At 36.3% G+C, this 22928-nt stretch overlaps 1 protein-coding gene across 1 annotated transcript; it reads right to left on the bottom strand.

Moving 5' to 3' along the window:
* Window positions 1-99: 99 nt before the first annotated feature.
* LOC109098831 (olfactomedin-like protein 3B) lies at window positions 100-5476 on the bottom strand. Its single transcript, XM_042713205.1, has 3 exons — window positions 5172-5476; window positions 2905-3187; window positions 100-1364 (listed from the first exon to the last, which is right to left on the bottom strand). Exons 1-3 carry the CDS (start codon window positions 5280-5282, stop codon window positions 574-576), a joined length of 1185 nt encoding a protein of 394 aa, XP_042569139.1. The 5' UTR covers window positions 5283-5476; the 3' UTR covers window positions 100-573.
* Between the last annotated feature and the right edge of the window lie 17452 nt (window positions 5477-22928).

Raw genomic sequence — 22928 nt, 5'->3', positions numbered from 1 at the left:
GAGAAACAGGCCTACATTTAAGTTATTTATAATTAATTCTGTACTGCAGAAAAAGAGCAGGATTCAAATTAAAGCATAGAATTACAGGAAAAACTAACATACATGTTTTCATATTTTATTCATATTTTATTTATTTGTTTCCTTCACATTCATGTTTTATTAAAAGCCATATTATAGCTTGTGTGAGAAAAAGACCCAAATTAAAATTGTTTAAAATAAGCAGACAATCTTTCCCTTCAGTGAGCAGTCAACTGCTGCAGCTGAATCATTGAATCAGTGATTTGAACTTGAGACCAGGTTCAATCATGAACAAATCATTTAGACTGGTTTTGTGAACTGGATCGACCACTTCATTTAAAAGTTCTGACTCAGAAGAAAAACATTAATGGTGGTTTTGTGTCCTTTTTGAAGCACAAAAAAGACTTAGAAGAAAATGAATCCACACAGACTTGACAACATGAAGGTGAGTAAATAATGGCAGGATTTTCATTTTCAGTAACTATCCCTTTAGAAAAATCACAACTTTTTGTACCCAGGAGCATACAGACCTTTAAGTGGTAAAAAAAAGAGCAACTATTCCTCAGGTGGTGGCATAATCACCCATAACTTCTTCTTCAGCACTAGTTTATACAGAATCTGGTACCCGTCATCCCAGGCATAGAGCTGCCGCTCCTCAGGATTATATTTGAGGCTGGAATGGGCCCCGTAGCGCCTGGGGAAATAAATCAAAGGAGCCTCTCCGCTGCTTACCATGTCATTCACATCAAACACACACTGCACACGTGAACGGCTCGGTGGCTTGGTGTTGTAAACCACATAGACCGTACCGCAAACAATAAAAGCAGCTTCAGCGTTGTTTCTTGGACATGCTGTGTCCCACATCTGCTCTATATCCAGTGAATCTATATCCATCTTAGCAAGATTAATAGTGTCTCCAGCCGGATACAGCGCCCATAGCCCATCCTCATCCGCCACCAAGTCCACCAGCGTCTCTGGATTGAGCTGGTACACCGGGCTGCGATCGTCCATGGGAAAAACTGCGCTGTCTGCAACCGAACCATTCTGGAGGTCATACTTGATAACTTGGAGCTCTGAACTTTCACTGACGTAATAGAGAAAGCCATCGTAGACTGCATGACCAGTCCCATTCCAAGCGGTGGGCACAGTGATCTGCTTGCCTTTAGATACACCTGATGATGCTGAGAGCTCTCGCACGGAGTTGAACTCGTACAGCATGTTGTCGGATGTGCCGTTGAAGACGTAGACTTTTGCTGACCTGGCATCTTTGGTCCAGACACCTTTTGGGCTTCCCAGTCTCTTAAGGATCTTCATTGCTTTTAGACTGGATACAATGTTCACGCACACTGACGATGAAAAAAAAAAGATTAATGTCAACGGGAAGTGTCCTATGATTAATATGGCAAACCATGAAAGCAATTTATACAGACTTCTTAGTTTGCACAAACACTGGAAGACAGTTTTATGAAAAATGAAGCCAAGTTTGTGAGTTTAAACCCTTTTTTTATTTTTACTTTTAAGTAATAAACCTAGAAAAATGACTTTGTAAGCCTCCAGCAGTGAAAGATCCACCCTTAAATGTCATGTCTGCTGTTATTAATGTGTAGGCCAGGGAGGATTGTGTGTGGCTTAACAAGGTTAATTGTTAATACTCTTCATTATAATACACAGGCCATTGGGAACTATTTCTAAGCCATCATTTTGAAGACACACAATTTATTGAAACGTTTGGGGCTCCAATAGATTCTTCTTTCATGATTTGTCACATTTTGCAGCTAAAACTCTATTTAATTTAATCAATAAATTAAAATGAGTCATGCTGTTCAAATATATGTATATCTATCAATCAATTTATTTAAAAAAAAATAACTCTTTTGTTCAAATTACTTTTCAAATGAATGCTGTTTTTATACTTTTCATCCAAAAATCCTGGAAAAAAGAATCATGGTTTCCACCAAATACTGAGTAACTGTTTTCAGCATAGATGCTATTAAAATGTTTATTGAGCACCAAATCAGCATATTAGAATGATTTCTGAAGGATTGTGTAACACTGGAGTAATGCTGCTGCTTAAAATAAAATCTTTTGTTGCCAAATAAATAAATTAATTAAATGGATTGGAATTTTGCATTCAACTTTTAGTTTTTAAGTGGATTCAGCCTTTGAAAAAAAAAAAATTTAGTGCTTAGTTTATTACTAATGTTGGATAAATACAGTGTCTTCCTGTATGGCATTTACTGGACTCACCATATTGTGTTAACAACACAGTACTTCAGTGGAGACAGATGAAGAGCCAAGTGAAACACATCTACTGTACATTCATCTGTTTGATTCCAACATACTGGATAACAAAATAGGCCACAACTCAACAGCTGCATAACATCTAAACCACAAAAGCCAAATGGCTAATCCAGTGAACTGATTGGGTTGATTCTTTGTTCCTTGTTTCCTAATTAACAGAACACACCACATGTTTCCTCTAAATCAATAAATCCCCAGTATAAGCCAAGCATTAGCAGAAACCAGGGTTAGCATCAAAGCAAAGACTCTTTGGGTGAGACGGTCACACTGCCTACAGCATAGTCCCAGTATGGGTGAGGTTAACTGGGATGCCTGTCCTCAAAAACAAAGAAATGTCTTAAATCAAAGCACATGCTCTTTGTTCACACTCTCTGTCTTGCATTGCAGCTGTTACTTCTCCCAGTCTGATTTTCCAGTGTTTCAATTTTCCAGAGAAAACTCCAAACCTTTCTCTCAACCTGATCAAATGTGTAGGCCTAGTATGCTGAATTTGCCTAGTCTCCCTCATCCAAGTCAAAGCTAAAGCTGAAAGTACATGATCAAAAGTTGAGCTTCAGATGTCAAAACTCAGTTCCCCCGACTCACCAGACAACTCAAAGAACTCGTCCTTCTTCCTCTCTTTGACAACCACGTCCTGTTCCACCATTTTGTCTGCTGCTTTCACACAAGGCTTAGGGGGATTCTTGGTTTCAATGTAGTCCATCTCACGCTCCACGCGGTCTACCCGTGCTCCTGCGCCCTCCATGTCTGAACGCAGTTTATCATGCTCCTTGCCCAACTTCCCCAACAGGTCTGCAGCCTGCTGCCTGAATTCCTTTAGGTCGGAGCTGTAGCGGTTGTTCTGTTCTTGCCACAAGGCAATGCGTTCCTGGAAGGATGACAAACACACTAATGAGTCACGCAGTTGTTTTAGATGATCACAGAGTGCAGCAAATTCTTTCAAATGAGTTTTCTGTGCATTATTAAAGGGCTGTTGGTAATAATAGTAAAGAAGTGTTGAGTAATTCTGGACAGGATGTGTTGGGCCCTTTTGCCAAGTCAAGGAAACTGTAGCGTAAAAAGCTCATTTGTTATTTAAAAGGTTTACTGCAATCATTATCTCAACCCAGGAGATGGAGAACCTGAGTAATGTCTTGAGAGTATTTGAGGGACTTGAGGGAACTCATTAAAGAACAATAAATATTTTTGAACAAATCTGAGAAAAAAAAAAAAATTAGATATTCACTTTTTTGTCAAAAGTTTTTTGAGACCCCCAGGTCCACATATTATTTATAATAACAAAAAATCTTTCATTTGCGAAATAGTTACAGTTTCAATGACTTAATTCTATATAATATTTTAATTATAAACTTTAATAATAAGGTTCAAAACTTAATAATAGGGTTAACAAAAGATCTTGGTTTTATGAAAATCAATGAAATGATCGCTTATATTGTAAAATACAAATATATAGTGAAAAAATTATTAAAATTTAGAACTGCTTTTATGATGGCAAAGCTGAATTTTCAGCAGATTTTACTCCATTCTCCAGTGTCACATCATCCATCAGAAATCATTCTAATATACTGATTTGGTGATCAAGAAACAATTCTACTGTTATCAGTGTTGAAAACAATTACACTGCTTAATGGTTTTGTGGAAACCATGATACTTTTTTGAGGATTTTTAACGAATAAGGTTCGAAAGAACAGTATTTATTTGACATTTTTTTATTTATCTTTTGTATCATTATAAATGTCTTTAATTAATTTAATGCATCCTTGCTGAATAAAAGTATATAAAAAAAAAAATATATAAAAAACCTTACTGATCCCAAACTTTTAAACAGTAGTGTGAGAGTCATTTTTCTTAAATCAATAATCTGTTTCCAGCAGCTGTCAAAAAGGTTAAATAATGTGAGGTACAAAACCCTCTTGTTGCAGGGGCTACAAACAAATGTGTGCTCATACGTTTCACAAAAATATATTACTGTATTAAAAGGATGTGAATATGGTGCCTATTGCTATTAAATATGTAAAGCATTTCACTGTGGCCACCCCAAGGCTCTTTTGCTGCAGGCTAGCTGCTCTAGCTGAATTTAATATTACATGATTTTGAATCAAAACAAGCTTTGTTTCACATAAATTTTGTTGCTCCATTAATATTCATTATTTATTATTTTTTTCAGTCATCATATACTTTGGGGCCAGAAAAACAAACAAACAAAAACACTTTTTCCTTACTAACTTTTTATCCTGTTGTACTCAACCTCACACTCATTTTATGAAAAACACTGTTTAATAGTTGAATGGACTCCTGCTAATTCAGGTAAATCAAGACAGACCTGTCTGCATATCTTAATATGTTAATTGATGGAATAAATTCATTATTATAATGAGGTGTCTACTTAATCGTGAGTAATTATTTTGGTACAAGCTTCACTGAGAACAAAACTGCTGAGCTAAACTATTTTGTCAATCAGGGGGGTGTTTCTCTGCTCTGGGGTACAACTTTACTTGAGACAGTTTACAAAAAAAAGACTATGGTAAATCTTGATGAGTGACAACACTGGCTTGAATAAATACTTTTTAATCTACACTTTTTCATGGTTCTTTGGTCTGAGAAGTCACTGCTGTGTTGGGATGATATGTCTGAGGGACATGAGATACTCTCACTCTGAACTACTGTATCACTGTTACAGATTTTACATTTTCAAGAGTTAGTGAACTCTCTTAATTGTCCTAATAACACTGTTTTATCTCAGAGTTTTGATGTGTGTCTGGAAAAGTGGATGTCTCTTTAAAATGGCTGAAAACTAGCAGAACTGCAGAAACTGATAAAGCCAGAAGCCAGACAAGCCAAATTTCTCTTACCTCCATCGCGAGCATCCTGTTTTCCAAGTAGTTCATCAGACCCTGATAGTGGTACTGGCCTCTTGAACGAGCCACAGCGGTCAAGAGAATGAAGAATATGGTTAATTTCATGGTGGTTTTGGATAAGGGCCACTTTCAGGTCCTCCACAAAACAAAAGAACACTCCAAACTCTGTGAGGCTGATGTGCTGCAGCTGCTTATGGACTGTCCTTGTCCTCTAGTGAGCATGTGAGTGCTCACAAGGAGAAGGACCTGAAACACGGACTTCCAGGGTTTCAAATTCGCTGGCTCTCTCACTTGACTGGAATGTTTTTACTAACACTGAGGGAGGAGCCATGTATCTCTGGCCTCTCTTCGTCCTCAAAGTGAACCACGTAGTGTGCTTGAAAGATGAAGTCAGTGAAAAACAGTAAAAAAATAGTACTAATTATATAATGCATCATTTCCAATTTCGACAGTTTTATATTAAAAATACACTCTTAAAAATTAAGGTTTCATAGCAATGCAATAAAAGAACCATTTTAGGGTTTTTTTTCCATTTTTTTTATTATTTTATTATTTAAAAGAACATTTTGTGCAATGGAAATGTTTCATGGATGTTAAATGTTGAAGGTTGAAAGTCAACAGATTGTTGGCTGCATATGCACAAATGATATCTTACTGGCAGCTTTATTCAACAAATAATGGTACATTATTGGTACAACAGTGGTTAAAGTAGTTAAATATGACAAAGCAAATTTGTTCTGAGTTATGCAACAACCCTTTATCTAAATTTAATAGTAAAACATCCATTTTGTTTGCTTGATCAGAAATATATCTTACATGGATGAGGAAATCATATCATCCTGGTTATGCAAATACCACTGAAAGGGCACAAGGTCCATTTAAAATGAAATGCAACTGAAGATTCCTTGAATGCCAAACTGAATTATGCAGAGAGAAAATCATTCACATATTGCAGTTTTTGATTATTATAATTAAATCTCTTTTCAGGACCAACAAAGTAAATTTTTCTCAATTCTCAAAGGAAAAGCTCTGAGAACTGAAGACTGTTGTTAATAAAGAATGTGCGGTTTGACTGGGTCAGCACTTTGAATTTTTAAAATGCTTTGTACTGTATGTTACATTTTTTCTTTCGTCATTCTCAGAGGTTTATTAACCTTTTGTCTCTGTGTCTGTCGATTTGCTCTCCAGGTTAAGTGACTGAAGAAACTGACCTTTTGTTTTGACAGACAGATGAGCACTATCAAGAATTCACGCAGCCTGAGCTCAATACCAAATATCCAGAAACAAAATGTCAGAATTAAACACTTGTCATTACACTCTATATTATATGTCACAGAAAAAAAATCTAACATAAAGTGCAAGAACCTGAATAAAGAGGATCTAGGCCACAGAGAAACAAGTATGCAGTGATCAGAATTGTATTTTATTTTATTTTTCTATTTTTTAATTGTTTTAGTTTAACCAACTACTCTAAGATTGTGTAAATGTTTTTTTTTTTTTTTTTTGCTTTAATGTAATTTGATAAGTTAAATATATGAATATAAATATAAGTTAAATATAAATATAAGTTAAATATACATACCATGTAGCACATGTAACAGGGCTACAAAGATTCACTGAAACACTGTGATTTAACCTTTTTCTGTCTTTCTGATTTTCTTACTATTTTTCTAGCTTGCCTGTGCCAACTGTCTCACCATGGCAACACATTCAGTTACTTACTGACTGGGGCCATGAACCCTGTTGAGCTGTCTGACTGGTTTTATGCCACTGACCCTATTTGCAGTTATGTAGTATCATGTAGTGTTTGTGAGGCTAAATATACAGGTGCATCTCAATAAATTAGAATGTCATGGAAAAGTTAATTTATTTCAGTAATTCAACTCAACTTTAGAACTGGTGTTTTAAATAAACTCAATGCACACAGACTGAAGTAGTTTAAGTCTTTGGTTCTTTTAATTGTGATGATTTTGGCTCACATTTAACAAAAACCCACCATCTCAACAAATTAGAATACTTCATAAGACCAATAAAAAAAAAAAAAAATTTTTAGTAAATTGTTGGCCTTCTGGAAAGTATGTTCATTTACTGTACATGTACTCAATACTTGGTATGGGCATCCTTTTGCTTTAATTACTGCCTCAATTCGGCATGGCATGGAGGTGATCAGTTTGTGGCACTGCTGAGGTGGTATGGAAGCCCAGGTTTCTTTGACAGTGGCCTTCAGCTCAACTGCATTTTTAGGGCTCTTTTCCTTTTGACAATACCTCATAGATTCTCAGTGGGGTTCAGGTCTGGTGAGTTTGCTGGCCAGTCAAGCATACCAACACCATGGTCATTTAACCAACTTTTGGTGCTTTTGGCAGTGTGGGCAGGTGCCAAATCCTGCTGGAAAATGAAATCAGCATCTTCAAAAAGCTGGTCAGAAGAAGGAAGAATGAAGTGCTCCAAAAATTTCTTGGTAAACGGGTGCAGTGACTTTGGTTTTCAAAAAACACAATGGACCGACACCAGCAGATGACATTGCACCCAAATCATCACAGACTGTGGAAACTTAACACTGGACTTCAAGTAACTTGGGCTATGAGCTTCTCCACCCTTCCTCCAGACTCTAGGACCTTGGTTTCCAGATGAAACACAAAACTTGCTTTCATCTGAAAAGAGGACTTTGGACAAATGGGCAACAGTCCAGTTCTTCTTTTCCTTAGCCCATTGGTTGTCTTGTGGTTCAGGAGAGGCTTAACAAGAGGAATACGACAACTGCAGCCAAATTACTTGAGTGGTGGCTCTCGATGCCTTGACCCCAGCCTCAGTCCATTCCTTGTGAAGTTCACTCAAATTCTTGAATCGATTTTGCTTGACAATCCTCATAAGGCTGCATTTCTCTCTGTTGGTTGTGCATCTTTTTCTTCCACACTTTTTCCTTCCACTCAACTTTCCGTTAACATGCTTGGATACAGACTTAAACTACTTCAGTCTGTGTGCATTGAATTTATTTAATACACGAGTTTCACAATTTGAATTGAATTACTGAAATAAATGGACTTTTCCACGACATTCTAATTTATTGAGATGCACCTGTATATTAAAACAATATCATTTTTAACATAACTGCTGTGGCTATTGACAGCCTATTGTTTATGGAAATAATCTACAGTAAAATATACTATGATTAACTAAAAGAACACACAAAACTCATTCTCAGTAGCAAATTTGTTTCTACACAGGTTCTTTCCGTCTTATCATTTATGTGCACTAGATGGCAGTATAAGCAAGCTGCAAAAATGAGTTCATAGATTACCTGACTTTGCAATCAGTAGCTCCCATTCCATTCAATTAGATTTGTTGCAATATAAATATACAGTATGATGCATCGTCAGTGAGGTCCAAAAGATGACTAGTAAAAAATGCATTAATTTAGCTTTTTTTTTCTCCTTTTTTATGACGTTATATTATAAGCATTAAAACAGAGTTTAAAAAATCTGAATTTCTTAGTATTTGGGTTGTCTCTCTTTTGTTTTAATGCAGCATTCGAGTTGCATGAACTCCACAAGTTTGTATAAAAACTAATGATCATGTCACCATGACCAGTGTCACAAATGTACTTATTTGATTAATGCAGAACTTTAAAAAATGTCTTTATCATTTCGGATCATAACACTTTTTTGTTTATTTTTCAATAACTTGTTGACCCTTACTGAATGTCAGCTTTAAATATACAAAAACATATTTGTTCTCTTGTGTTATTTATAGGGTCATTATGGCAGAAGACAGTCTGACTGAGATTACAGTGCCTGCAGAGCAGCGATTCTCTCGTAGAACACTTCTAGCTTCTAAAACACAGTCTAAATACATATGAAAAGAAAGATTTTTATTGGGTCGAAATAATGATTGAGTAGGTCAGAAAGCATGACCACCTAGTGCCAGGTCATATAAAAGAACAGACTGTGCAAAAGCACCATAAATCCCTCTGCCTCTTGTAAATAGCTTTAATACACCCGAGGCGCCAAATCACTTGACCTATGTTAGCCTCAGCGTTTGGGAACTTTCTGCTTGACTGAATGTTCCGGACCCACCCCTTCTCCACCCATTCTCTTGCTGTCAGTCCAGGTAATAGTCAAGGCATAATTAGCAGCACGCTCTTGACACTTATTTTGTCTGACTCCAACCATGGGCCCACTTTATGGACTTAATCAGGTTGTGGGCCTTAAAAAGCCTGGACTTTCCTTATGTGATCTTCAACGGCACTAAGACGGGTGTTATTTTATTATAACTGGTTATATTGGTGTGATTCATGTTTGGGAACAGATTATACATGCTTTTAGTTAGGCCTAGTTCTGGGGAAAATATAAATTTTCTGATTGATCGCACAATCTTCATTTGAATGAATTTTTAAGATTCTAAATTGCGTGTTTCCTCTTATGCGGAACAAAAGACTCTTATGAGCTGGTTATTTTTACTGAAGAAAGCATACAGCGCAACCACCCGTTCTCCAAACTATGCAGGACATCACGAGCAGTTGTCCAACTCAAGTCGGTTCTTTTTAATGAACAAAAAACATACAGTGACAATTGTAGCCAGATTTCCTCCCCAAAGAATGAATGATTCTTATGAACTAGTTCTTTTTAGTGAATCAAAAACATACAGCGTGACCTGAGTATTCTGATTCGTATCAAATGACTCTTATGACTTTTTTTTTTTTTTCCAGAAACACGCAGTGCTACTTCAAATGAGCCTTTTCTAACATTGCACAGTATATTTTTTACGATAGGCTATCTAAGCAATGAAATTTACCCAAAAGAATTAAAATAGAACCAAGCTGGAATCAATTTGGGAGTTTATGAATCAAAATCAAATTGAATTGTATTATATGTAACGATTCCCAGCCCTGCAGACCTTTCTGTAGGTGTAAAGCAAATTATTGTTTGTCAAAGAAACATAGTCTTGAAAAATGAAGTTTTAGGTACTTGAAGAAGCATGTCCATGAATAATGCCGCCCCCATATAGGTCATAACGTAGGAACATTTATATAAACCAAACTGAATTATGCGATGATGTTTATATACTTAGAAAAAACTGTTGCATCTCTTTTACCAAATCCATTTTCAAAATGTCATCATGCCCCTAATTGGTACATTAAACTACGTGTTTTAGGTCAGCTTTACAGACATCAGACAGGCAGAGGACAGTTGGCACGGCTTTGGAAAAGTTCTAACAGAGCAGCATTCATTTCGGAGAGCACACACAGTACAGGCCTCTTGTCCAGCGGGTTGGCCATTGGAAATAAAGACACAGTATCTAGACATGTCCACAGAGAGCGTAATCCACAGGCAGTCGTCCCAGCACTGGAGCTCCCAGCTGCCTGGCGATCTGTACCCCCCACACGGTCTCGGCTGTAACACAGGCTACGTCAGCAGCCAGACTACGCACCTCTCTGCTCACTGAGAACCAAAAACAAACTCTCTCATCAAAGACAAACCTGTTCCCTCGTACCTCACACATGTTCTCCAACAAGCAAGTGGGCTGAAGCAAGTTAAGCACAGCACCTCTTTTTAGGCGCCGCTACAGCTGGGAGCCACTTGTGGGTTCATTTGAGCCGTTGGTTAATGGTGAGCTGTCATGGGGTGTCCAAGCTCTTTGGCCAAGCTGAGACCTCAATGTCATATTGCCAATGCTCCGCTTGTTCTCACTCTGAAAGGCTTTGTGAGGAGCTGGGGGTGTGACTGTGTACTATTATATCACCAAGCACTAATTACACCAGCACTCCTATACACAACAGGGCTCGACAGCCAAACATGTTGTCTCACGCTCTACTCCAAACAGCCCAGCTCTCAGTACTGTAATATGACTAATATATGTGGAATGGATCAGAGTTTGTTCAATGTGTGCTACATAATACAATTAACAGTATCGCAACCGCAGTTGTTATTCAGAATGGACATAACAATGGATCTGGTGCAACAAAAGTGGCACAAAAAAATTAAGTCTTGTCAGGATTTAGAGATTACTGGTATTTGCAAAAGGAGGTATGATGAACTTTTCTTACAGTGCAGTAAAGCACAGTCGATGGACAACTTATAGAAAATTGCAACTCTGAAAAAAATTCTAGTCAGTCTTTGGTGACGAGTCTTTCTCTTGACAAAGAAGCAAAAGACTCGGGAGGTAAACTAATTATTTTTGTTTCTCATAATTAATCTTTGACTGCATTGTAATTGTTTCCTAATTCGGAATATGATCAAAGAGGTTGATGTGTTCAAGAAATTTGGCAGTATAACATTTTATAATGTTACAAGCTTGTCAATAGCTTGCTACACAAGCTACGCCAGTAGGTGGGGGCAAGTGACTTTATGAGTGAGTCAAAACGCATTTCATTCACTCTTTATGAGTGAGTTATTGAATCACTGATTCAACCGATTCATAGCACTGACATGCTCTGCTTCGGTTTTGTTTTGATCTGTTTTCTTTGGTGGAGCAAAAAGTAGCCAGTAGCACTACCCAAAATGTAAGTTACCAATATTAACCTAATGTGCACTGAACTGTTGTTAAAAAAAAAAGTCATGGTGATTATTTAGAAGTACAGAAATCTTGCTTATATGATATTGATTACATTTTTTTAAACTAAATGCTTTGGAGTTGGCTGCCTTAAATTTGAAAGACTTGCCCATGAGAGTTAAGGAACAGTGCTAGAATAGAATAGCAGTTTCACATGGCGAAAAATAGTATTATCCAAGTCCACCCAACTCTGTATGATATATATAGTCTTTTAAGAGAGTGTGGTGTGAAAGAATATTTACTAAGCAAACACATAGTGATATTGTTGAGCCTAACCACAGGATGGGGGAGGAAGCAGGCGTTGAGGGGAGATAGAGAGGGAAAAGATGAGGGCATGTAAACGAGGAAAACATGCTGCCACACAGTCAGACTGTCTGGCTTCATCATGATGCCCAGCACTCAGCATCACATGATTCCAGAGGTCAGAGGTTATCCCCACTGATGAATATCAGGCTGAGGCCAGTAGCACTCACTAAAGAAAAGGGGTTGTTTTCACTCCCAGAGCCTGGAAAGTTTTTTTCAGGAAAATATTCTGCCAGCATGAGATAGTAAACCTGTCCCACAGTGGAAAAATAATGTCCTCAAATTTTCTTTTTTTTCCCTCCAAGTGGTATTATTAGCAGTTAGAGTATCTGCCGTTTTTTTTTTTTTTTAAAGCATAAATGCAGTTGGGAAATAAAAATGCATGTAAAAATAACGATTTAAAAAAAAACATTTCTGCTTAATAAAATAAAAATAAAAAGGAGCTGTAAAAAAAAGTAAAAAAGTGATCAAAGTTTATTGGAGATTATTGGAGTACGTTTAAAAAAAAAATCTAATTCAGAATTTAATGTTTAATTCAATGTGTTATCACTGTTTCTTTGTATCTGTTTGTGAACTTTACTAGCAATTTTTGAGTGAAAATTGTTCTTACATCAAATTTTTGTGTGGCTCGATGGCCTTTTCCTACTAAAACATTACTCTGTATCCCTAAAATTAATATAAGCTAGACCATTATATGAGCCACAACCTCAGTATATTCTCACCTGACTGTGATCTCACATTCAACTCTGCGACTGAAAAATCTGCTCCAGTATGTTGAGGAAATGCGGCCAGATGGCAATGGTATGCCGAAGTTAAAAGGTGTGCAAATAATGAGTTTGACAGTTATGTGGTCGAATATATTTTATTTTCATCCCTTTATCTTTCATGCAAGACACAGCAACAGGCTTCATCGCAGCAGGGGCTGAGAGGCATCGACAGAGGGAAGCTGAGTGACTCTCCGTCCAAATGACACGGCAGACACCCCATCATCACCCAGCAGAAAATCACTTTCTTAAAACAAGCATAAATGGAGGTATTGCTGTAATGGCTCTGATATTTTTGACATTTAAGAGCTCTATAACAAGGAGTGGATTGAGTGATGGTGCAGTGGCTAGCTGAGGGGCCGAAGGGGGAGTTTGTGTGTATGGGGTCTGCACAAAACCGTGTCAAACCACACCACATACCATCACCAATGGGAGAATGAGAAATCCATTTGGATTGTTGACATTGAACTTTATGAACCAGACAAGGCAACATTTCAGATTTCAGATTTTTCTCCTTCTGGCTGTCTACATCTCACTCCTGTGTTACTCCTACTTCTGTCTGGAGTGACCTGGAACTTATAATCAACTGTTTCAAAGGAAGAGCTGAGTTAATGTCTGTAGGTGATCGCTGGTTGTAAAAGTCAGTGTCATTTAAAAGCATAAAGTCTCTTGAAAAAAATAGTGCTTCAGAAACTAATGATGTTATCATGATGATAAAAGAGACAGGGAAATGTGATATAAAAATAATAATATACAATATAATATAACTTTCGTTTAAAATGCCTTAAGTAACACTTCTGATCAATTTATCAGTGTTTTTAAATTGAAACAAACTATCTAAATCAGCTGATTCAGTGACATACTGAAAAACAATACATTTGAGTGTAATGATAAGAAATGTTTCTTGAGCAGCAAAACAGCATATTAGAATGATTTCTGAAGGATTATGTGACACTGAAAACTTTTAGCTTTGCCATCACAGGAAAGGACTCCTTTTCAGGTAGTAAACATTGTGACGTTTTTTTTTGGTGGTGTGTTTGTTACCGTCGGTTGGATGTTGGTTGTTGTTTGTTTTTTTTTTTTTTTGGCTTTTTTATGTTGTTCATTATTAATGTTGTGTATGGGTATGAGCTCGTCGGTCAGTCCAAAGACTATAGAATACCCAAGACGTGTCACTGGTATAGTTTTGAATGGGGAAAAATGTAATGCTCAATATGGCCGCTCAATCGCAGGAAGCCCCGCCTTCTGAATAAAAGAGCCAATCACTAATCGGTAAAGTCAGCGCATCACTGCAGCTGCCGTTAGAAGTCCCGGTTGCTATAGAAACAGTCAGCGTTCTGAGACGTGATCTTAGGACCGGCTGATCTAGTCTGAAAAATAAGCTTTTTATAATGCTATCTGAGCAAAAGTCACAATATTTATGACATAGTTATTGTCAGATTTGTTGATGTAATTTAATCGTAAGCTTAGTGAAAAGTTTTGGAGAATTTGATGTTTCCCCATTCAAAGATATAGGAGTTGCACTTGCATGCCCCAGAGGCATTTCAAAGATGGCCGCCGATTGACATGACTTGTCTTAAAAGGACTTTGGTCATTCGGGCCATCTGACTTGCATGCCCCAGAGGCATTTCAAATGCAGAACGGGAAAAATGCAGAACGGACGTGCTAATTGGCTGTCACGTGTCAAGCTTAGGCTTGGTGCGTCAAGGCAACTTTGGACCCAGACGAGGCTGACGTGAGCCAATCCCGCAGTCTGCTTTCATCGCCACTAGTTACATTTTTCTTCACCACCTTTTTCAATTTCATTATAAAAAGGTTAGTTCCAGTCCTTGATACTGATTGGTCAACAGCTGTTTTATTCACAATAATTCACCCAATGGTTCTGTGTATCACTGCGCAACACCCTTAGCAACATAAACAATCAATAATATAGCATCAAAACTGTTCCATGTCCTATGTATTTAAGCAAACATTAACTGTTTATTATTTATGTAATGAAGTAAGAGCGGAGGGAATATTACTGTATTTATTAGTTTTCTGCTTCAGGTATGGTAGGCCTACTGCATGACCATCAGTTTGCACTGAAATTACGCTTCCTAACGTCTGCGAAGTGATCTGTTTTAAACTAAAAGATGGAAAACAGACATTTTCTCATAATGAGAGATAAGCAGATATATGTGAGAAAATTTCATATGTAGTGTTAAAAAATAAAGGACTCAGCTGATGAGAACAGCTCCTATTCTCTATTTTTATTTGAGCTCCATAAGATGAGGCCTGTGAGGACTATTTTTGATCAAATAAATGTAGCCTCTGTAAGCATAAGAGGATCTTTTAAAAACAAATTTGTCAACAAATTTGTACCCAAAAGTTAAGGAAATTTGACTAAATCACCTTTTGTAAAAACGGTATAAAACATCACTAAATCAATCTAAATACAGTACATAAGATTACACCAACAAATCTATATTAGTGTAAAAAAAAAAAACGGTACAGTACAGTACAGGTCTTATGTTGACAATGTGATCATTTTTGAGCAGAATGCTGGTTTTGTCGATTTTGTTTACTCCATCATCCAGACGAGTTCAGCATTGCATTTTCCCATCAGTCTGTTGGGGGGAACCAAAGCCCCTCCACTTGTCTTATCACTCAGAGCTGAGATAATAGGGGCAGATTTTCTCTGATTAGTGCTATTAGTTCTATCCCTGTCTCCTCATCACAGATGCTTGACATGTTTTTCATAACGGCCCAGCACAGTGGCGCTGAGCAGGGAGAATGACTGACGGCTGCTCCTGGACACTGGAGCCTGACTATTCCACATTATGAATGTATCACTGGATGTTATAAGTAGAACATCTCTCACAGTTTATACTGTGGCCTAAATGGAGTTGTTAAACAACATAACTGCATATATGAAACACTGTCGATGACTAAGGCTAGATGGGACAGCATGAGAAGGGCTACGTTTCAACAAGCTCATTGCGTCTGGATGTCTGACTCAAATCTGTATGTGCAATTGTCTCTAATTGTGACATTGATTTGGGGAGATCTGCATTCTTCAGCCTCTTACGGTTTTCCAGTGTGGGTCTCGGAGTCTGGGGAACCATTAACACGATACCAATCTAAACCAATGGCTCCAGTTCGGGCCTCCCACAGTCTCCAAGGGGCAACCTGTCCAACCCCAAAGTACCAAAATACCCCCTTCCCCCTCAGTTTTTGCGGACAGAAGGGCATGAACGTGAGCAGTGTGTCATTGACAGATGCATGTCAGAGTCAGGGCAATTATGAGGACGCTTTCAAAAACAGCCTGTGTCATCATGTCTCGCAGTCACCATTCTGAAGTGAACATGCCCAGCCGCTGTGCGTTTGTGGGGTAATTAACCTAATGATGTTGCTGTGTGATTCATAATGTATCTTCATGAGTCTTTCCTCAAGGTGTTACTTTGCAGTTTTGGAGTCGGAGAGATTATGAAAATGGAGATGAATGCCAGCTGAAATTGTGGTTGTATAACTATTATAACTATATAAATATAAGATGATTTGTATTTGCTCATGTAAAATCACACTGTGCTCTAAAACAATGTAGCATGTTTTCATTTTTAATATGTATATATTGCTATAAATAATTTTTTACACATTCTAAAATTTGACATCATAGTAATGTTGAATAATACTTCATCAAAACATCCCTAATTTCTATTTTATTTTTATATTTTTAACAGGATTAATCAAATGCCATTAAAGTGAATCTCTGGTAATAGCAGAGCAGCATTAAACTATCAAAATTAAAAATTCGTCACTTTTTTTAATACTACTACTATTATAATTTATTATTAGTAGTATTGTTATCATTATAAAAGTTATGAAAAGGTACTTCCAAGGTCAAAGTTCAGAGGAAGAATTGGCTGTTCATTGTGCACATGGTGAGTTTACCTTGAATTTACCTTTAAATCTATTTGTTTACACAGGTAATTCACATGTGTTATTAGTGTGACATTAATGTTTGTGTGAGAGATTTTTATTTAAATAAAAAAGATTTAATGATATAATGTTTAGATTTTAGTCAATAGTGTGTGTTTGAGATGCTATTGATGGCATCTTGGGAAATTCATAATTCATGTAAATTAAAAATATGTTACTGGTGTTAGAATAAGAAGAATGAGACGCGTCGTTCCCATTCCTCGCAAGGATTTCAGTGTCTTTCCGGAGCCTCCTTGTCTGAGCAATAGCTCCCGCTCACAATTTATAGGAAAATCAATCGTTGCTCACTGTCTGTGTACTTTGCTCATTCCAAAGCTTTACAGTTCTGCACATTGTAACGTAAGCTTGGAGAGACTTGTCAGGCTCATTTATAATCCACACCACAAATACAAGTTAAAAATTAAAAAGAGAGTGGGATAAACAAAAAGAAAAAAAAGCTATGTTGCCAGGTGGGGACTTGGTGAACAAATGATAATGCTAATAACGATAATAAACAAAAATAGTGTTTTTTAGACAAATTGCATAATGTGATCCTTAAAATATCCCATGAAAAAAAAAGTCTTAGACAGTTTTGGCCATTTTTCTTTGACCGCATCGAATCTTCCACCAAATAGACCGAAACAAGACAGGATCGGGCCACTGCCATAACAACCGTTGTGTTTGGTGGCGACTGGTATCAGTGGGGCTGGGTCTGCACAGAGCTGTTTAGAGTAACTCGGGTTGCCATGAAAAAATCTGAAGCATGCACAAAACATAATATACAGGGACTCAGCGTCGCCCAGGGAGAGAGTCTCTCTGTCTGCGCTGCTCTCAACAGGTGGCCTTGTTTGGAAATGCTGACAAATAGGAAATTTGGAGCAATAGTAGAGAACTATGGCTCAATCCAAACGTCCACTGCGATGGTCTTGTATAATGTCCAGGTCTCTTAGAGAAAGACTTTCTGTGTCTCACTTCAGGGTTTGGTCATATGGTCTCACATACGTACATAGTGTACTATAGAAAATGCTGGTGCTAGTTGTCACATGGGATACAATATATCTTAACTATAAGATATCAGATCAGTTATAATGTTATCATTTCCTTGATTTACATTTTAGTTTGGCCTAAACAATGGTTTGCCATATTTCTTACTTTTTTTTCTAATTTTTGCTGTTTCATAACAGTTTTATGGAAAAGAAAATTTAAATAGTCTATATACATATTAAAGGGGTCATCCTTTCCACAATTGATATGATTCTTTAGGATCTTAATGAAAAGTCTGTAACATGGTTTGGTTAAAATTTCTCAATGGTAGTGTAAAAAACACCTTTTTTACCCTGTCAAAAACAGATTTTTTAGAGCAAGTCTTTTTGTAGCATTTTCCTTTAAATGTTAATGAGCTCTGCTGACCCCGCCCCTTTCTTCCGAGCCAATCTCAGAAAGACTGTTTAGGTAGATCGGGGGAGCATTCTCTTCAAAAACAAAAGTAATCCACTGCGTCTTCAGCAACTCAGATGTCAGGAGTAATTGATGACTGCTATGTTCATTATTACATCCAACAATAAAACACCTCAATCACTTAGGAATCATTCTAGTCTACATCCGGTGGTGAAACAACGGTGAACTGATGACAGCTCACTCAGGGCGGGTCTAAGGTAAGACAGCAGTCCAGTCTGTGCTGAAAAGCTACTGTCAATCAAACTGTCGTGGGAGGGGCCTGTCTGTGTGATGTCACAAAGACAGGCATCTGAGATTGTCTCGATTTGAGAAAGGGGTAAAGATTTTAGTAGATTAAAAAAAACACTGGGTGGATTTTTTTCATTATAGGATGGTTGTGTACACACACAACCATCAAACTACTTATAAAAGGGCATGTAGCATCCGATGACCCATTTAAATACAGATATGTTGTGAAAGGTGGCTGTATTACTTTAGATAATATTTCATATTTTGAACAAAGGTTTTATGCTTTTATTAGTGTCCGTAAAGAGCAATCTTCCCAGTATAGCTAAGATTTTGTTCACACTTTATTTTAAGGTCCAATTCTCGCTATTAACAAACCATTAACTACAACTTTTGCCTCAATAAACTCAGAATGTCCTGCTTATTAATAGTTAGTAAGGTAGTTGTTAAGTTTAAGTATTGGGTGCAGAATATGTGCTTTATAAACAGCCAAACTGTTAATAATAAGCATGCTAATAAGCAGCTAGTTAATAGTAAGAGTGGGTCCCCATACTGAAGTGTTACCAAGATTTTCTTTAATACAGAAATCTCAGAAAATTCAGTTATATTTAAATTTACACTACAGTTTAAAAGTTTTGCGTCTGTAAGATGTAAAATTAAAGAAATTAATAAATTTATCCAGCAAGGATACATTACATTCATCAAAAGTGACAGTAAAGACTTAAAATGTTACTAAATATTTCTATTTCAAAAGCTGTTCTTTTATGTATTCTATTAATCAAATAGCTATAAATTAAGCTGTTTTCAACACTAATGATATTAAGATTTTTTTTTTCTGCTGAAAATTATTAAAGCTGAAAAATTATTAAATTGTAATAATATTTAACAAAATTACTATTTTACTGTGTTCCGCCTTAGTGAACATAATAGACTTAAAATCTTACAACCCCCAAACTTTTGAACAGTATTGTGTATTATTATTAAAGACAGAATATTTTTGAAAGGCCTAGCTTTAAAAGCTTCTCAATAGTTTTGAAAAACCTGCTGTTATTATCTTATAAAGGAACATTTTTGCTTTTTACAGTGCAACAATGAAGGCATAGATTTGTGGAGAGGAAGCCTGTTAAGCATCCAACAGTGCCTCATTTTATCTCTGGAGTCAATCCCTGCGCGTCTGTGCTGTTATCTTCCTACCTGTCTTCTTGTTGAGGATGAGGAATCTATTAATTAAAACCTATAGACTATAGCCATATGCTGTGATTGTTTATACAGTGCTCAGCGAACAAGGAAACTTCATGTTCACAAAGGAACCTTTCATAAACGTTCACTCTTCTCTCTGAAAAAAAAAAAAAAGTTGCTCTTAGCATTTGGGCAAGAGGTAATTGGGATCACTCAGCTTGTCTGATGCTGATAATGGGGCAATGGGAAATTCCTGTCAGAGAGTTTGTGGTGTAAGGTGGTTTCGCAACTGCCTTGGCAGGCTCCAAGCGCTCCACATTGGGACGGTGAATGAGTTGAAGCATGCTCACATAGCTGTCATTAAACATATTTAAAACAACAACATAACATCAAAAAAGACAAAGCTTTTGCAGTGATAGTTCTCCTACTATTTGAGAATTATTAATAGCAATATGCAATAACGCAATGTGTTACACATTTCATACACATTAATACAATACCACTGAATGCAAATACAAAGATTTAACAGAACAGTTGATGTATGATGTTGGTCAATAGTGAAGCTATTTCATGGATATAAAATTCCCAAAATATTTTTACATTTTTTAGTCATATTTGTCTTCTAACAGTGTCTGTCAGTATACTCACTCACCAAATAATCCACCACCTAAATATTTATATTAAATCTCAATTGAGGTATTGTGTTTGACACAGTATTGATGTATTGTGTTTGGCAGTGGTGGAAATTATGACATTTTTAGAATAAAATGAATGGCTCCTTTGTCTTGCTTAGATTAATTTCGTAGTCCTAACACTTTTTACAATCAACAGTTTTGCATATCTGACAGCTTGAATGGAAATTATGAACAATACAAATATTATTAAGGTGATATTTACCTTGATTGTTCATGCACTTTCTCAAATTTTGTCTCACAATCTAAAATAATCTGACAGGAATTTAAATTTTACAGTCTGTTTAATCTTAGCAAGACAAAGGAGGCAGTAATTTCACTGGCTTTTGAAAAAAAACTTTGTCGTTCAGTGTGATTGAAATAACTGTAATGCAGAAAAATGTAAATAAATATTTTTAACATAATTATTTAACTGGTTTATGTTTAGTTTTGTTGATTGCAGTCTTAAATGTATAATAAATATGTAATACAAAAATATGAAATGTCATTTTAGATTTTCATAGATTGACAGTCTGGTTAAAACAATAAAATATATGCATAAAAAAAGGCATTTCAAAAGTAGCAAAAATATAAATAAAAAAGTTTTTCAAAGAATTTTGTGATCTTCATTTTACAAAAGGAAAGAAGCTGATATCTGTTATGATAAATTTCCACTGTTTCTTCTCAGTCGATTCTAACAGCTTATAAAAGAGTTAAAAGAGTTGATTAGTTCTCTTTAAAAATGCATGGCAACATTAGTGTCCTTAACCACATGTTTCTGTGCTCCAATTAATGTTATTTTAAGAAAATGGCCATGCAGCCTTTCAGCCAAGAGTTTTTATGCCAGGCAAAGCATAGTTAGTTTTTAAAACCACATGTTCCAATAACCGCAGTATAAATCTACAACTAAATTTTAGTTTAGCTGTCTATGTTTTCAAACATTTGACTGAAAAAGTCATGTCTAGAAATCTTGTCTAGAACATAACTCACACATATTAAATAGCATTGTTCAAGAATAAAAAATACTACTAATACAAAACAGTATGAAATATGAAGGTCTTACATGGGTCTTAATAGATGTGTGTTAAAATATTTACACATATTTCGGATCAGCCAAACATCAATATTACTTATTACAGACTTTTCCAAAAATCAACTTATCTGATTTTAGCTAATTATTTATCAGTATTTATCATAATGGCAGAAGAAAAGGAATTATAGAATAATTTTATCCTCCACATACTGATTAATGAACGTACGCTTGCAAAATACAGTCTGTATTTGTTTAGTAACTGTATTGGAGTGAATGTGGGAAGGTTGAAATGTGCTGTGGCTATACTGTGCGGGTCCATGCTGATAATGATAACCGCTGAAAGAGATTACCTGCAGACACTGAGTAACTAGCATTCAGGTTTCAATTATTATCCCTAAGTGCAAAGAAAAGTGGTGCAAAATTGTCACAAGTGTTGGGAGTCTTTTATGTGTACATTTTTTACATAATAAGGGCTTAATTTGGTCAAGCTGTTGCAAAACCTTTACAGACCTGGACACAAAAATAGACTGAATCATAATCACTTATTTCCTGGATTTTCTTTTCTGTTGGCTTCATAATAAGGGCTTAATTTGCTTATTGCCTTGAAAAAAACTAAAGCATCTTATGGAAAATCTAGTCAACTAAAAAAAAGAACTGTTGTTTATCACGACCTTAGTACCACTCAGACTACTAGAACTAAAGCATGCTTCTTGAAGGTGCAAACTCGTACAAAATCCAGTCATGTGTGCACAGAAGGAACTGTGCATTTTGGATTACATCTCAAAAAGACCATCAAGTCCCTCAATGAACCCTTAGATTAATTGTTATGTTGTACATACTCAGTTTTCACTTATTTTTTTGTACTGAGCATTTAGATTTATTTTTCACAAGACAATCTAAGTTTTCATTTATCTTAACTAGGTTTTCACCTACATTTTTTTACCTTTTAGTAAATTCTTTATTTGCCTTGAAAGTAGTACTTATATGTACACTGTATAACAACTAAGTAAAGATAACTAATTAATGTTATCATAAACCTACACTAGGTGTTGTGGTATATTTTTTTGTACATTTTAGGTACTTTTATGTATATTTGAGAAAGCTACCCCAGTGACAGTTTTTGTATAGCTTCTTTTCTGAGAGTGTAAGATTTTGCCTTTAAGGCACCAATGTGGTCTCTTTAGGTACAAAGGTGTACCTATCAACAAAAGCTACCCCAGTGACAGTTTTTGTATAGGTTGTTTTTTGAGGGTTAAGTGGCTTCTGCGAAACCACAGGTCTTGTAGGGAAAAAAAAACAGTATCTGTGCAACTGTAGGTGTTATGATTTTCCATGTTATGTTCTAAATGACAGTTGATGACAAGGTTAAATGACACTTAAATGATTGGATTTCATAGATGGGTCTCTGGTGTGCCCATAGCAAAATGTACCACCATCAGTCTGTCAGACGTGCTCTTGTTTACCAAGGTATTTGTGGTATCCTGGATTATTTACAATGCAAATGATGCAAAGAAGCATTTTCCACACTATTGCATCAAAGAATATTTTCCATGAGCTTCATCGTGCGGGACCTGGAGCACGTCCTGCTTGCTTTATCGAGCAGAGAATT

Source organism: Cyprinus carpio, chromosome A23 (assembly GCF_018340385.1).
Source record: "Cyprinus carpio isolate SPL01 chromosome A23, ASM1834038v1, whole genome shotgun sequence".
NCBI classification, from domain to species: domain Eukaryota; kingdom Metazoa; phylum Chordata; class Actinopteri; order Cypriniformes; family Cyprinidae; genus Cyprinus; species Cyprinus carpio.
This window is presented reverse-complemented; position numbering and strand designations above follow the sequence as displayed.

Excerpts from the sequence above, each read along its gene's own strand:
- LOC109098831 (XM_042713205.1), bottom strand. The coding sequence starts at position 5,282 with ATGAAATTAACCATATTCTTCATTCTCTTGACCGCTGTGGCTCGTTCA. Across the intron at positions 3,188-5,171 it reads ACAGGATGCTCGCGATGGAG|GAACGCATTGCCTTGTGGCA; the intron begins GTAAGAGAAATT and ends TCATCCTTCCAG. Across the intron at positions 1,365-2,904 it reads CGAGTTCTTTGAGTTGTCTG|TGTGCGTGAACATTGTATCC; the intron begins GTGAGTCGGGGG and ends TTTCATCGTCAG.